The sequence below is a fragment of the Phoenix dactylifera genome, chromosome 11, assembly GCF_051530095.1.
Source record: "Phoenix dactylifera cultivar Ajwa chromosome 11, Ajwa_hap1_PhDact_Kaust_v1.1, whole genome shotgun sequence".
NCBI lineage: Eukaryota > Viridiplantae > Streptophyta > Magnoliopsida > Arecales > Arecaceae > Phoenix > Phoenix dactylifera.
This window is the reverse complement of record NC_143200.1, coordinates 27914276-27926977: the sequence shown is the minus strand read 5'-3', so window position 1 is coordinate 27926977 and position 12702 is coordinate 27914276. Positions and strand designations below refer to the sequence as shown.

The 12702-nt window shown below is 37.9% G+C and overlaps 2 protein-coding genes across 9 annotated transcripts; one reads left to right on the top strand and one right to left on the bottom strand.

Annotated features, from left to right (window-relative positions):
- Positions 1–1971: 1971 nt before the first annotated feature.
- On the top strand, positions 1972–4182 carry LOC103719021 (deSI-like protein At4g17486). 2 transcript variants are annotated; one of them, XM_008808074.6, is made up of 3 exons: positions 1972–2732; positions 2829–3116; positions 3211–4182. In XM_008808074.6, exons 1-3 carry the CDS (start codon positions 2600–2602, stop codon positions 3474–3476), a joined length of 687 nt encoding a protein of 228 aa, XP_008806296.2. In that variant the 5' UTR covers positions 1972–2599; the 3' UTR covers positions 3477–4182. The 2 variants fall into 2 exon arrangements, with proteins under 2 accessions (XP_008806296.2, XP_008806295.1); XM_008808073.5 differs by having other exon boundaries at positions 1975–2732; positions 2829–4182.
- A 3758-nt stretch (positions 4183–7940) lies between these two features.
- Positions 7941–12205, bottom strand: LOC103719023 (uncharacterized). 7 transcript variants are annotated; one of them, XM_089926267.1, is made up of 7 exons: positions 11915–12053; positions 10856–10905; positions 10537–10664; positions 10247–10332; positions 9974–10041; positions 9000–9059; positions 7941–8182 (listed from the first exon to the last, which is right to left on the bottom strand). In XM_089926267.1, exons 1-4 carry the CDS (start codon positions 12036–12038, stop codon positions 10320–10322), a joined length of 315 nt encoding a protein of 104 aa, XP_089782393.1. In that variant the 5' UTR covers positions 12039–12053; the 3' UTR covers positions 7941–8182; positions 9000–9059; positions 9974–10041; positions 10247–10319. The 7 variants fall into 7 exon arrangements, 5 of the variants coding, with proteins under 5 accessions (XP_089782393.1, XP_089782390.1, XP_089782389.1 ...); XM_089926264.1 differs by having other exon boundaries at positions 9986–10041; XR_016397852.1 differs by lacking the exons at positions 7941–8182; positions 11915–12053 and adding exons at positions 8557–8756; positions 11019–11143 and having other exon boundaries at positions 9986–10041.
- Between the last annotated feature and the right edge of the window lie 497 nt (positions 12206–12702).

Below are 12702 nucleotides of genomic sequence, written 5' to 3'. Positions count from 1 at the left end.
GACTGAAACACAACAGCATTACCTTCTAATTAAAGTAGCAAAAATCACGATGAACATGAACAAAAGGTGTGCACTTGGTTTGGAAGCTTGGTTTTGGCTTTTGCAGCTAAGGTTTCAGCTTCCAATCATCTGGATGCTGCGAATGAAGCCATGCTTTGAGGAATTCAAATTGCAGTTCATTTGGATTTCATGATTTGGTAATTACCTATGGTGACAATCATACATTTTGCCAACTTGTGAACAGTATGCAACCTTAGCCATGGAGAGGTATGCTATTTTCATGCGAGGCACAAGGAATGTGGATTTCCTTAGGGAAATAAAGATTGTGAATTAAAAAGGTGGTTTCACCCTGTGACAGCATAAGCACCTTGAAAGTGGTGGTATTTCACTTGAGCCGATCGAGCCGGCTCTCACTTATCCTATACATCTCAGGTCATTTCACAAAACTTCTATTGTAACCTGACTCTTTATCTTTTTTTTTAACAAAGTTTGGGTGGTTGTTTTCCTGCCTCCCTTTCAATCAAAAAAAAAACAACATAAGTTCATGCTGGTGTAGAGGTCATCTAAACTACCTTGAGTTTCACATTATGCTTTCAACTAGACCCTGTTGTTATACATGCAAACCTTTATGCATAGCCAACTAGAATCTTATGACCCACTCTTTTAAAAATAATAGTAGAAGTGTCAACAACAATTTTAAACAATGATGCAATAATCTCTCATCAAATACTAGATAAACATCTTGCAAGAATGGACATGTAACCCCCTAGTCTATAACCCAAGATATGCCTCATCAAGTCACTTCTTATTTTGGGCTACTAAATGCAATCCATCATCTTTTCAATGTTAGCGAATCCCTCCGGATGAGAAGGTAACCTCAGATATATTCAGATATAATATGGTTTAATGTATAAATAAAAGAAAACAACTACTGAGCAAGTTCAAACGATATCACTCCATTCCACTTGAGCAAGGGAGCTGGAGTTTGATTCTAGTTGGAGTCAGCCCCATAGATAAGATATGGATATATAGAAGGTAGGAAAGATAGGAATTAGTTTCTTCTAATATTGCACATTGGCATCCCTTGCTTACACATTGCCATCCGTTTGCTGCTTCAGAATCCTCCCATATGAACTAATGCATATGAACTAGGGATGGCAAATTATGACCCGACCTATCAATATGACCCGTGGACAACCTGCTTTATGCAGGTTCGGATTTCTTATAAATGAATTTTGAATCATAAACACAGACCGTTTATTCAATAAATTGAGTTCAGATTTAGACCTTTGACACGTTTAACCCGTTTTGACCCAATTAATAATTGGGTTGGATTATAACCCGACCTATTTAATCCATTTGAGATCTTTTTAATCTGTTTAAAACCTATTTAATATGTTTTTGTCCTATTTAACCGACATGTTTAACCCAACCTACTTAATCTGTTTAAATCTACTTAATCCGTTAAAAATTCATTTAACCTGACTTGGTTTGTTTAATAAACAAGTTATATGGATCAAGTCGGGTTACCTATATAATAAACATGTTGGGTTCAAATCTGAATTTTTTACTTGTTTAATAAACAGGTCGGATTTGGATTGATCAAATTTTTGACTCGACCCACATTGATCCGACTCGTATCTAATACAATCGCCACCCCTAATAGGAACATCATTCGATCCGAAAAGCTATAAGCCTCCCTATGCAGGGATGCTTCCATCATTTTTTTTGTCTTTAGGTAGGCTTTACTTCTTCATCAGCACCACCTTTCTCCTCATGCAAAAAAAACACTAGTTCCGATTCCAAAAACCACCCATATAGTAGAAATTATATCCTACACCATGTGGTAATGCACCATGCCAACTGTACATGCTTGTTGGTGTGAGCATCATTCAACAAGCACTTATTTTGATGATGACCTATAAAAATGAGGGCCTGTGATTGGTATGGTGTATGAGATGTAAAATATAATTTTTTCCCTATAAGGTAACAGGTCGATAACGTAAACCTCTTTTCCGAAAATTAAACCAAAAAAATAAGGAGCGTCGCCCACGCGGCTCCCACCTGTTGTTCTTTTTAATAGCCGGGAGAACAGCAGAAGAAACTGCACTAAAATAGCAACCGTAACGGAAAATTAGCATTTCGGTAATAGAATAAAACGGGTCGCCGATACGAGACGAGTACCGGTCCAAAAAGTGACAAAAGGGGCATTTCGGGAAGACGAACCCAAAACTAACCTTCCAAAGCAACATCGGATTATACCCCGGAAAGAATAGATTTTTTACAGAGCCAAGGTGAGGATAGAAGTAGAGCGACAGAGAGCGCGGAGAGCAAACCGAGGCGAGCCGCCGCCTCCACAATAAAAGACAAGCCCCAGTTCGAAGAGAGAGAAATATTCCCCTTTTGTTCTTCCCTAAATGCCCCTGCCCTTCCCTCCCGTCCCTATCTGCCCCTCCACCTCCCTCCTATCCTCACCGCCAGCTAAGAATAGTTGGAGGTTACATCAACTCAGTATTAGAAAGTGAAATTGTATCAAGCCGTCCCCATGGCCGCCGTCTGATAGACTCCGTCCGGCCTCCGCCGCCTCCGCCACCGGAAGATGGTCATCAGAGGGCGCTCCGGGAAGCGGAAGACCGGGACGGTACCCGTGTATCTCAACGTCTACGATCTGACCCCGATCAATGTCTACGCCTACTGGCTCGGCCTCGGAGTCTACCACTCCGGCGTCCAAGGTGACATTTTTTTCTCTCCCCCCTTCCACGGCTTAAGGTTGGGATTTTTTTTTCGATGGGTGATTGAGCCAGGTTTAATGTTTTTGGGTGGGGTAGTGCACGGCGTGGAGTTCGCGTACGGGGCGCACGGCCACGCGACGACGGGGATCTTCGACGGGGAGCCGCGGCAGTGCCTGGGGTTCGTTTTCCGGAAGTCGATCCTGATCGGGCGCACGGATCTCGGGCCACGGGAGGTGCGGGCTCTCATGGAGGAGCTCGCCACGGAGTACACAGGCAACACCTACAACCTCATCTCCAAGAACTGCAACCACTTCTGCAACGATGCCTGCCTTCGCCTCACCAACAAGCCCATCCCCCGCTGGGTCAATCGCCTCGCCAAGATCGGTGCTTTTCCGTTTACAGTAGATAAATCTCCTTTTTCGATCCAAAATTTCGATTTTTCGGAGGTTTCTGAGGGTCTATTGGTCGAAATCTCTAGGTTTTCTTTTAAATTGCGTGCTGCCGGTGCAAGTGGCGGCGGTGAGGAGTCGGGGAGAGGAAGCCAGGGGAAACCGAGAAGGGGAGAAGGGGAAGCTGAGGAGCAACTCCACTCGATTCCCTCCTCCCACCACGGCTTCTTCCACTACTACTGTGGCATCCATTTCCACAGTTCCCTCTTCGGGGACAACTAGAAGCCATAGAAGGAATCGGCGCTCTTCATCATCTTCTTCTCTATCTGGGGTTTCCTCCACCTCAAAGGTCTAATCGCCGCCGCCGGCGAAGGCGGCGACGGCGGCGAGAGTTGTGTAAAAGAAAAAAAAACTATTTTCCTTTCTTTTTTTAAAAAAAAAATACTTTCTTTGTATTTTTTTCTCTTTTTCTTGACTGCTTCGTTAAATGCTACAGCTGTCTCCATCTCACTAGATACTGGATTTTGTCTCACTTTTTAATTTAAAAAAATCCTTACTGCGTGTATTTTTGGAATCCACGTGAAGTCCCACTGCGTGCGCGGATGCTATCCCGCTGTTTGCGACCCACAGCGGATTCGATCCCATGTTTTAGTTCGCTGATTCCGCTGGTACTGTTTATCGTCTGGTGGTTCCGCCCCGGGACAAGAAGGGGAAGCATCGCCGGCGTACGCACGTGTGCGATCAAAAGGTGGAGATGCGTGGTCCACCGATGAGGGTCAACCGATCCTGCTTTCGGCGGTACCGCTCGAAGAATACTCTTGTAATAATAATTAAAAAATAAATAACTGGCGCCATTAGAGCGCCCTTGTCCACGGGTTTTTTTGTTTTTTGTTTTTTGTTTTTTTTTGTAACACCCCGATCCTCGGGGTTAATCCTTTCGTCTCGATGGCACTGAAAAGGACGGATATAGTTTGTAATGGTGAACGGACGGCTGATATCAATTATGGGCTGTGGGTTTCCCTTTCTTCCTAGTTTATGATAGCAATGCCCTTCTTTTGGCAGGAGTTGGTATCTTCTATGGTTGGTTTGATCGGGTACGTCAGCTTACAAAAATAATCTGATAGTTTTTAAAAATTATTTATCTAATTAGAGGAGAAAATAAATTTTATGATATTTGATTAGTTGAAAATTATTCTAAAAAATAATATCAAAAAAAATTATTATGTTTGGTTGGAGATAATTTTATATAAAAATATTGTCAAATTTTTAACAATACTTTCAAATACATAATTCAGATAATAATATTTTTTAATATCATTTATAGCCTATTTATATAAAAATCGTCAATATAGGCTATTTTGAATATTAAAATATTTTTTATATAAGTTAATAAATATTTTTAAATTAATTAATTATATATATAATATATATAATATATATTTTTATAAATAAATTCTGGTGTGCTTTGATATTTAAATAAATATATTTATTATTAATAATACTATGTTAGATTTACTGATAATTAATAAATATTTATCAATAATTAGTATTATTAATATATTAAATATATTATTACTTATAAATATTATTAATCAATATATTAACATATTTAAAATATATTAATATAATAATAATAATATATGATATAATTAATATTAATTATATTAATGTAATTAATACAATATTAATATAATATAAGTGAGTGCATTTCCACCCGCAAATGGTATTTTCATCTTACCGCTACTCGATGATTCAACATGGGTTACTTTTTCTCTCATAAAAATAGATATGGGATTCGATCATTTATTTTACCATCTTTCTCATCTATTTGTAGTGTTAAATATGGTAGTCTGGCATCAAATTTATTATTTTACGTTAAAATAGCTCCAACCAAATGGGCTTTTGGATATTTGCTTCCTTTGAATAGGTCATGTTAGGGATGGGGTGGCAGTGGCTTCAAGCCTAATAGATTTTAAAAGGGTATTGGCATCCGAATCAAGATACTATTTGCACCCAAAGGGGAACCAGAAGGACCCTTCGATGAGGTCGAATTCTGATTAGCGAACAATAAGTGGCCACGTAAATGAGTCAAAACAAGGTAGAGGTGAGTTCATTCCAGACAAGGTTCTCGTGTCGTTGATCCATCGAGAGGTCCTACAAACATAAAGAGTAGGCAGCATAGCTTACTTCCGTGGGCGTCTTGATTGGTTTATTTTATCGCATATGATAATAATAACTGGTGAGAAGACTTGGTGTTATGCACGTCTGGCAACTAATCATTAGTTCAAAGTTCACAAGTTTGATTACTTTGGTCTTAAAGAGCTTCAGAGTAAACTTAGATCATGCATCATGTGTTAAGTTGGTTGGTTGGTGTTATCTATTACTAATTTGAGTAGCTTTGTGGAAAAAGATTGTCCAAGAAGTCAGCAGTTCAAGAACCATCAGTTTTCTATCACCCGACGTCCATGAGAATAATCAAGGCTGACCACGTAAAGTAAAAACATTTATTTACGTGGTGATATATTTAAGTGTGAAGAGCTGGCGATCGCAAACCACCTAACGGATAAACATTTGGTGATTGACTTTAATAAAGGGCTGAAAAAAAATAATCCTAAGCAAATAATGCTGCAGACTGGGTTATCTTCTTTGCCGCTCATTACTCGGAGAATTTTATCTGAATGGATCACGAGTCTGCACCGGAGCTTTTTGTAATCTTTTATTTTCTAATTTTATTGGCGGCATTAATATCTATTAGATATGAGCCATCGTTGTACTAGAAAGAAAAAAAAACAATAAAGAACTTCAGAAGATTTGCATATACATATCTTTGCTTTGGATATATATCATTCTTGATGTACAGGGCTACCAATACATATTAGTAATCGTAGAGGGTGCCAACAGTTTTAGTTGGTAAAATTACTGGGATTTGGATATTAGTGATCTAGGTTTAAATCTTGCCCTTGACCACAATTCATGATCTCAATAACTTTCGAAGGTCTCTTCTCCTTCTCAACGAGATTGATGCTTTTAATTGTCACCTTAGAGGGAGCATAATATGCGTTTCCATACCCCAAGAACAAACCCGTCTTAATCTATATAAATAGCGTCCTAAGACCATTACACTTTCCCATGCCCGTTCGGATGCGGACTATACTGTAAGCTCCATTAGGGCCTCTAAGCCCTGAGGACAAGGAGAACAGCAAAATTGTTATGTACCAAATGGACAATTGAGATAGAAAATGGTACAAACACAGGTATCTAGCAATGGACGAACAGAAGGGTCGGCTCTCATACTCTGGCCACCTTCTTATCCAACTTGTTGATCATGCAATTATCATTTAAGACGAGACAGCTTCAAGCCGCCCAGCAGCCTTGCGAAAATTCTGACGAGGGCCCTGTTTGGGAGAGCTCCTTTTGTTTTGATGATAATTGGGAGAGCTTGATGAGAATCTTTGAAAAGACTGTTATGAAGGCCATTATTTTACAATAAAAAATATAAGGGGTAATTAAATAATGGTGGTACTCAATGATGTACTCGTTGATGTATTTTTTTAAAAAAATATTGGCATAGATATTTCATTTTAAAAATATTTTAAAAGGATGGAGAATGAAAAAAAAAAAAAACTCCTGTAATCCCCCAATTTATAACAGCCACTATAACAGGATAAATTTAATGATTAAAAATCCACAATAAAAGTAAAGAAAACAAGTAAAGTCTTAGATGATAAGAGTTAGTATCATATAAACCAATATCTCAAGCTATATTAATTTATATTAACAAGAGCAATACACACACTTGTAGGCAAGCAAGCACTAGCTCCAACACATATACACGCTTGTACCCGTGATGTATGAAATGCCCGTTCTAGCACACAAAAAAAAAAAAAAACATATACACGCTTATTCCGCAGATATATGTATGCATATAGTACATACAACATTCGTACATATATGATATTATTTATTATTGATGCTAAAACAATCATAGGAGAAGTAACAATGATAAGCACAGCAATTACACTAGCAATAAATATCATCACTAACTAGTCATACTCCAAGGTACTTATACTGAGCCATGAATAATTGAAATAAGTCAATATTTGCCAACCATTGCAGGATTCTCAATGTCGATTACCAAACAGTAATTCAGATCATACGCTCAGTGAAGAAAACACAAATAATTCAGGAGTTATCCTATAATTTTTAACATGGAGGAAGCTAAGTATACAGCGGCAGAGAGATCAAACAAAATAGAAGAAATACATGCAAAAAAAGCACCAGGAATGGTTGTGTATGACATGAGATTAGGAGCACTATAACACTGAAGAATAGCAGCATTCCTCTCTCTCTATGAACTATTTGATAAATAAAACCATATTTGTCCTCTTAAATGTCATTAAAATAAATAAATGGAGAAGATTGCATAGATATATATATATATATATATATGTGTGTGTGTGTGTGTGTGTGTGTGTGTGTGTTATAGTGAGAAAAAAATAAATTGTTATCTGGGAAAACCATTAACTGAGAAAAAAATAAAACTGAAATTTGTGATTTCAACGGTTATCTGGTTTAACTTGAGAGTCTGCAGGACGGAATAAATTGTTTTGTTCAGGAATTTTGCAATTGATTTTCTAGGAACATTAATGCAGCAACGTACGCTGTAGAAATTTTGCCTTCACCATTCACCTAAAAGGAGGGATCACTGGCTAAAGAAACGAATTCAGAAGAAGGCTTAGAAATCACAATCCTAAAAGAAAAGTTATTGAAGTACAAGAGAAAGTATTGCTGAGAGGAGCTCAGAGGCATAATATGAATAATTAACAAGAAGGAAAGGTTGAGCATTTGGATTCGAAATTGTCCCCCATTTCTTCATCTCCCATCATACATCACAGAGATCCAAAAAGGGATGTATCAACATAATCTAACCATTTATGTAACACAATAAAGTGAAAATTAGTACAAAAGTAGTTAGAAAAACGTAAATACAAGTTGCATGTGGCACAGCAGTTCTCAACAGGCTGCAGAACAGTGTATTCGAGAATTTGGCATCCAAAAACCCTAGCATGCAATAAGGAAAGACATTAAACAGTCAACATTTCAAGTTAACAAACCCAAGTATCTATGACCACACGCGCCCAAAAAAGAAAAGCATGAAAATCTACATGCGCATCCACCTTGTGGCAAATCAAACATCAAGCGTATCACCACTAAACTTTAGTTCAAAACATTTATATTCATCAGGCATTGTTTTATGCAACAATTTCTGGCATTAAACTCTGCAATTAATCTTGAACAAGACAATGAAAAGACCAGTTTGTGTATCATACTTTTATTTGCCCTTACAATACACATAAAGACTACAATAAAAAGGAAGGTGTGCTCAAGGGCAGGAGGAGAAATAAAGATGAACGAAAATTTCTCACTCGTATCTCTACACCGAAAGCAGATATTTTTTTCCAAAAAGAAAGAATGTCATATACTAACAAAAAGGGGAAAAAAGTATGATATATCTTGGGACTCAAAGTAAAACATAATTCGGAGTATGACCTAAGAGCCAAAAAAATAAAATAAATCTTGATCTTGCAGCAGAACCTGATAAGGGTGTATCTATCACTGAGAATATTTTGCCTCTCTGCAGAATTAACATCAGTGTAAAGTACTGAAATTCACGTAAAGAAAGTTCTTAGAAGCTGAACTAGCTGAATAAACTGAAACTTAAGGTTACACCTATACAAAAAACAAAAAGAAATGCAATTAGCTCAAATAGTTGGGATAAGGTTGGATGATTGGTAACCATGTTCAAAGTATTTATTCAAGAACACAAGGATAATAATTCATGTAGTTAGATAAAACCAAAAAAGAGAATATAACTAACCTGCACGGTGCAAAGAGCTCGATAACGAGAACTCAGCCTTGTAATCTGAAAGGGTGCAACCTGTACAATATAATGAAAAAACAACTAGGAGTTACTGCCACAATAAGAAAAGACATACTAAACAGTCAAAAATAGAAGTCAACAAACCCAGATATCTATATGATCGCACGCACAAAAGAAAGAAAAAAAATCTACATTTGTATCCACCTTGTACAACTCTAACATCACGAGAGAGGCAAATTTAACCAGTAATATAGCATTACAATCATAAGAATTATCAACTTTCTGCACAGTTCTGTGGATAAGACTCAAAAAACTAAGAATCTCAACAAAATCCACATAAAAAATCATTCATCATATTTTTGCATCGTAATCAGAAGCTTATAGAACCAGTGCTGCACATCAACCTATCAGAGTGTGAAATGATAATTTGTTAGACCAAATGCATTCAAGTGAAAGAAACATATAACTTATGATTTGTGACTGTTCTACTTTAAGAAGCGAAAGAAATGATGATGTCAAATTTGAAAATGAAATGTTGAAGAGATTGAGAACATAGAAGTTATTTTCATTTCAAACACTGCAGTACTTCTAATGTGTTAGTTGAAAGCTTTGTAAAAATCATCTCCCAGGGACATGCAGGGAATCAATCATAAGACATTTTGGCTTCAGACACCAACTACTTGATTCTAGGAAAGAAATTAAATGAGAGTAATTTAATGTTAAAATCAAATTTTAACTGTCTACAAGAGGCTCAACAGAAAAAAGATAAGGAAATAAAAGTGGATATCAGGAACACCTTTGGTCATAGCAGGACAGTAATTTGACCTCTCTGAAAATGATTTAATGCAGCCATTAAGCAGGAAAAACAAATTTCCAAAACTTTTTAGCAAGAAATACATTGTCGGGAATTTTAACAACTAAAAGAAAGAAAGAATTTTCTATAACCAAAACAACATTAATACTAAAATTACTTGACAACTCACAAATGTAGAGACGTTGATAATTCTTGTATGTTGCTTTCCACAGTTGCGGGACCATCCTTCATGAATAGAATATGAACAAAGAGTAAGAAAAGTAAGACCATTGGAAGAGTGAGGTATTATTACTAATGCTGCAGTCATACTTTAATTGGTTTCATCAGCATCCAATATATTAACTTTTTAGAGTTAAAAAAGGAAAAGGAATAATAATTTTACAAGGACTGCTGTTAGACTATCAGAACAGACTACAGAGTATATTTTCACCTTAACTTTTTAGTTGATTTTTCTGGAGCCTAACGCTGCTTTGGTGTCAATTTCATCATCTTTCACATGTGCCTCATCTCCACATGCTGCAATTGTTGGATTTAATATCAACTTAGGAAGCATATAGAGTAATCATGTCGACTCATTAAGAATATATCAACTCTAGAAGTATATATCATCAACAAGAATAACTGTATTGACTGAGGAAGCAAATGCTAGAATATCCAGTATTTAAACAGTGAAGGAATTCATTCTCTACCAAAAAAAAAAACAGTGAAGGAATTTGTTACCTCATCTTCCCTACTGCTAAAAACCCCCTCCACCGTTCGCCATCAAAATCTTCCTCCATCCCATGCCACACCTCAAATCTGAACAGGTTGCATAAAAATTTATGCACCAGCTCTTGATACACCACCACCTAATAGCAACAGGGAACATGATCCAGGTATTTAAAGCATAAAAGCATACAAGCAAAGCAAATCATCACTACATTTGTAAAGACAAGTAGGAACAGTAAGAAAAGTGAACAAAGCCGCAACATAAACAATTAAAGGATTGCGTTAACTATTAGATTAACAACATCACCAACAGAAAGTAGAAGTTGAAAACCTTATCCAATACCCACTCCAGGTAGGTTTCTATGCGAGATCCCGCAACACCTGCATTAAGGAGTCTCAAAAAATCGGCTATAACAAGATAATCCTTGAATCTGTTGCAAACCCTTGTAGACCCTGGAAAGGCAACGTTAGCAGAGGAGCAGTAGAGAAACTACCTTACGGAACCGGGTAGGTACAGGAACGTGTACAAGAACGTAGAGTTTGTCTGAAGGATAACAATGGAAATTTGTCAAGTTGCCTCTGGTGATATCATTGCTAAAAAAGGGGAAGGAAAAGCGTAAGGAGTACTTAAGGGGGAATCTATTCAAAACCTTAAAAAAAAAGAAAGAAAAGAAAAGAAAGAAAAATAGAGTCAATCAAACAAGAACAAGTGGTTGGAAGGAAGTAGATTCAAAACCGTTAAAATGGGATAAACCCTAATACCATGCAAACAAACCCTAAGTTTCAATTACTAAAACAAAAAACTAGAGCATTTGGGTTCTCCAAACCCCAGCCGCTACTGATGCAATCCCTACCCCCAGGCTTTCATCGGCGTCCAAATCCTATGAATTCTTGAGAAACCACAGGAACAACTCATGTGAATAAATTAAGTACCTCAACGAAATTAAACAAACCTTGGAATAACAAAATCTTGAAAAAGAAAGAGACCGACAGAAATCGGAAAATCAAGGGAAACCAAGAGGAGGCTGAGATTGACCGTTTAATCCAGTATTTTATTAATAGTCTGAAGACTATCTGCGACTAAATCAAAACTGCTGCAAATCCGTTGCCTGCACAACGGCAGCAAACCATCCAAGATCGCCTTGCCGTTTAAAATAGGCGATCTCTGTCTGATTCATAATGTGGCAAACCCTCGTATAGAAATCCTCACCGCCTCTTCATATAAACCTAAAAGCAACGCTACTTAGAGGCAAAAAAGAATTAAGAACAAAAGCAAGATAGAAGAAAGAAAAGAAGGAAGAGAGAAAGAGAGAAGAACAACATCACGGCCAAAACCCACCTGGAAGAAGAAGAAGAAGAAGAAGAAGAAGAACGAGAAAAGGAGCCGTACGCTTAGTAAGCGAGGGGTGCCACCCTAAACCCTTGGCTAACCAGTACCACGGAGAAGAAGATGAGTTCTTGAGAAGAAAGCCAAGAGTTTGACCCCAAGAACAGGAGAGCCGAGCGGGTAACATCGAAAACGCCGCTACTATGCTTATATCGCCACCCTGCTGGATCTTCGGATTGCTTTTAATCTGGAGCGTCGATTGCTTGGATCCGTGGACAGAAGGAGATCATCATGATCCCTTTGTCCGTTACAGGGCCCCGCAGCTTATCTTTTGCCACATCCAAATTCTAATCTGGAGCGTTATAAGCGCGCCAGTGCACCAAGAGAGCACATCCGAGAGTAACGGTGGACAGAGCCATTTTTCATACGGCAGAGGTTACTGGTATCCTGCATCAATGTCTCTTAGATTGGCTAAAAAAAATTTGAAGTTTCCACTCCATTTTTGTAGTATATAGGATTGTGCTCGTCTTCTACGAACCCTCACTCCTTGATTTTCTCAAGATGAACTTCGACGGCAGCGTCGGTGGGGATAAAGAGCAGTGGAGGTGTCGGATTTGTTATCAGAGATCGGTATGCCATATTAGTGGTGGCTGAAGGTCAGTGAATTTCAATCAAACCGTCGTCGACACTGAGCTCAGAGCAGCATGAAAAGGCGTCACTTACGTGACGTAGGTGTTGGGCACGGATTATATCCTCCTTGAGAAAGACTTAGCCATGGGGATCGAGTAGGTTCAAGGTCGGAGGCGCACTGCCGGTAGGATATGTCTGCTCCACGACGTTTGTAGCCTTCT

Excerpts from the sequence above, each read along its gene's own strand:
- LOC103719021 (XM_008808073.5), top strand. The coding sequence starts at position 2,600 with ATGGTCATCAGAGGGCGCTCCGGGAAGCGGAAGACCGGGACGGTACCC. Across the intron at positions 2,733-2,828 it reads CTACCACTCCGGCGTCCAAG|TGCACGGCGTGGAGTTCGCG; the intron begins GTGACATTTTTT and ends TGGGTGGGGTAG.
- LOC103719023 (XM_089926267.1), bottom strand. The coding sequence starts at position 12,038 with ATGTTACCCGCTCGGCTCTCCTGTTCTTGGGGTCAAACTCTTGGCTTT. Across the intron at positions 10,906-11,914 it reads GCACCCCTCGCTTACTAAGC|GTGTTGCGGGATCTCGCATA; the intron begins GTACGGCTCCTT and ends TCCTTAATGCAG. Across the intron at positions 10,665-10,855 it reads TGGAGTGGGTATTGGATAAG|GTGGTGGTGTATCAAGAGCT; the intron begins GTTTTCAACTTC and ends TGTTGCTATTAG.